Source organism: Penaeus vannamei, unplaced genomic scaffold (genome assembly GCF_042767895.1).
Source record: "Penaeus vannamei isolate JL-2024 unplaced genomic scaffold, ASM4276789v1 unanchor4827, whole genome shotgun sequence".
In the NCBI taxonomy this organism is placed as follows: Eukaryota; Metazoa; Arthropoda; class Malacostraca; order Decapoda; family Penaeidae; genus Penaeus; species Penaeus vannamei.
The window spans coordinates 12,501-13,757 of NW_027217806.1; the positions used below are offsets into that span (position 1 = coordinate 12,501).

The window sequence follows — 1,257 nt, forward strand, 5'->3', positions numbered from 1 at the left end:
ATTTATATTTTTTTGGTTTGTCTTCATTGTTTTTGTTTTGGTCTTTTTCTTCAGTTCTTAACTCTCTAATTACATCTTTTTCTTTTATCTCCTTTTTCTCAATCTCCTCTTCCTTCTCCTCTCCTTCCTCTTTGTCCTCCTCCTTCCATCCACTGCCTTCTGCTCATGACATTTCTTCTACTTTTTCTCTTCCCTTGTTTTTCTTTCTGAATCAAAACTGAATTTTTAGATTATGGTATTATTTCTTACTGGTATTTATGGATTTACTTGATAGATAGATTAATTAACATACCCTATACCATAACCCTCTTCAAGTCATTTATCCTTTTCATGTTTTCACTTAATCACATTACTTCCCTTTCCATCAAAAGTGGGTGGACGAGATCATGAAGCACCTGAAGAACAAGGCGCTGCGCATGCTGGTGTACAAGGGCGTGGCGACCCAGGGCTACATGCAGCCACGCTTCCTGGGCAACTTCGACATTGTCATCACCACCTACGAAACACTGCGGCAGGAACTCAATTATGTGGATCTACCTCACAGCAACAGCGAGATGGGACGGAGGTATGAGCCGTGAGGGGGGAGAGGGGAGGGTTTGTGTGTGTGTGTGTGTGTGTGTGTGTGTGTGTGTGTGTGTGTGTGTGTGTGTGTGCATCTTGTGTTTGTTGCTTTTTGTTCTTTAAAAAATAATTGTTGAGATTGATATCATAATAATAATTATTACTATGATTATTATTATTTATTTGTTCTAGATTATTGCTATATTGATATTTATATTTATAGTATTACAGGATCTATTGCAAAGTTAAAAGGTATTACATTAATCATTACTCTCACTAACATGTCTCCCTCTCGTACCTGCCATCACTTCTTCTCATCCTTCATTCATTTATTCACTCATCCTTTATCTGTCTCTCTCATTCCCCCAGGTTCCGCCATCCCAAGCGCTTCATGGCCACTCCTTCGCCGCTCCCCTGTGTCGAATGGTGGCGTGTATGCTTGGACGAGGCACAGATGGTCGAGTGCACCACCACCAAAACGGCCGAGATGGCGCTCCGACTTGCAGCCATCAACAGGTGGTGTGTCACGGGAACGCCCGTCCAGAAGAGTGTTAACGACTTGCAGGTGTGTAGGAATTTTTATCGATAATTTTTGTTGTTTTTATTTTTGTTGCTCTTACTTTTATTAGTAGAGTTTCATTTATTTGTTTGTATTTTTGTTATGAGTACGATTATGATTTTTATATTTGATTTCTT

General features: G+C 39.8%; 1 protein-coding gene across 2 annotated transcripts in view; it reads left to right on the forward strand.

Annotated features, from left to right (window-relative positions):
* Window positions 1-1,126, forward strand: part of LOC113827250 (E3 ubiquitin-protein ligase SHPRH) — a gene marked incomplete at its 3' end in the record, with an annotated part of 7,927 nt that extends 6,801 nt beyond the window's left edge. For both annotated transcript variants that reach the window (XM_070120364.1, XM_070120363.1), the window contains 2 exon segments: window positions 372-565; window positions 931-1,126. In XM_070120364.1, the coding sequence (XP_069976465.1) occupies window positions 372-565; window positions 931-1,126 (390 nt within the window).
* Window positions 1,127-1,257: the final 131 nt, after the last annotated feature.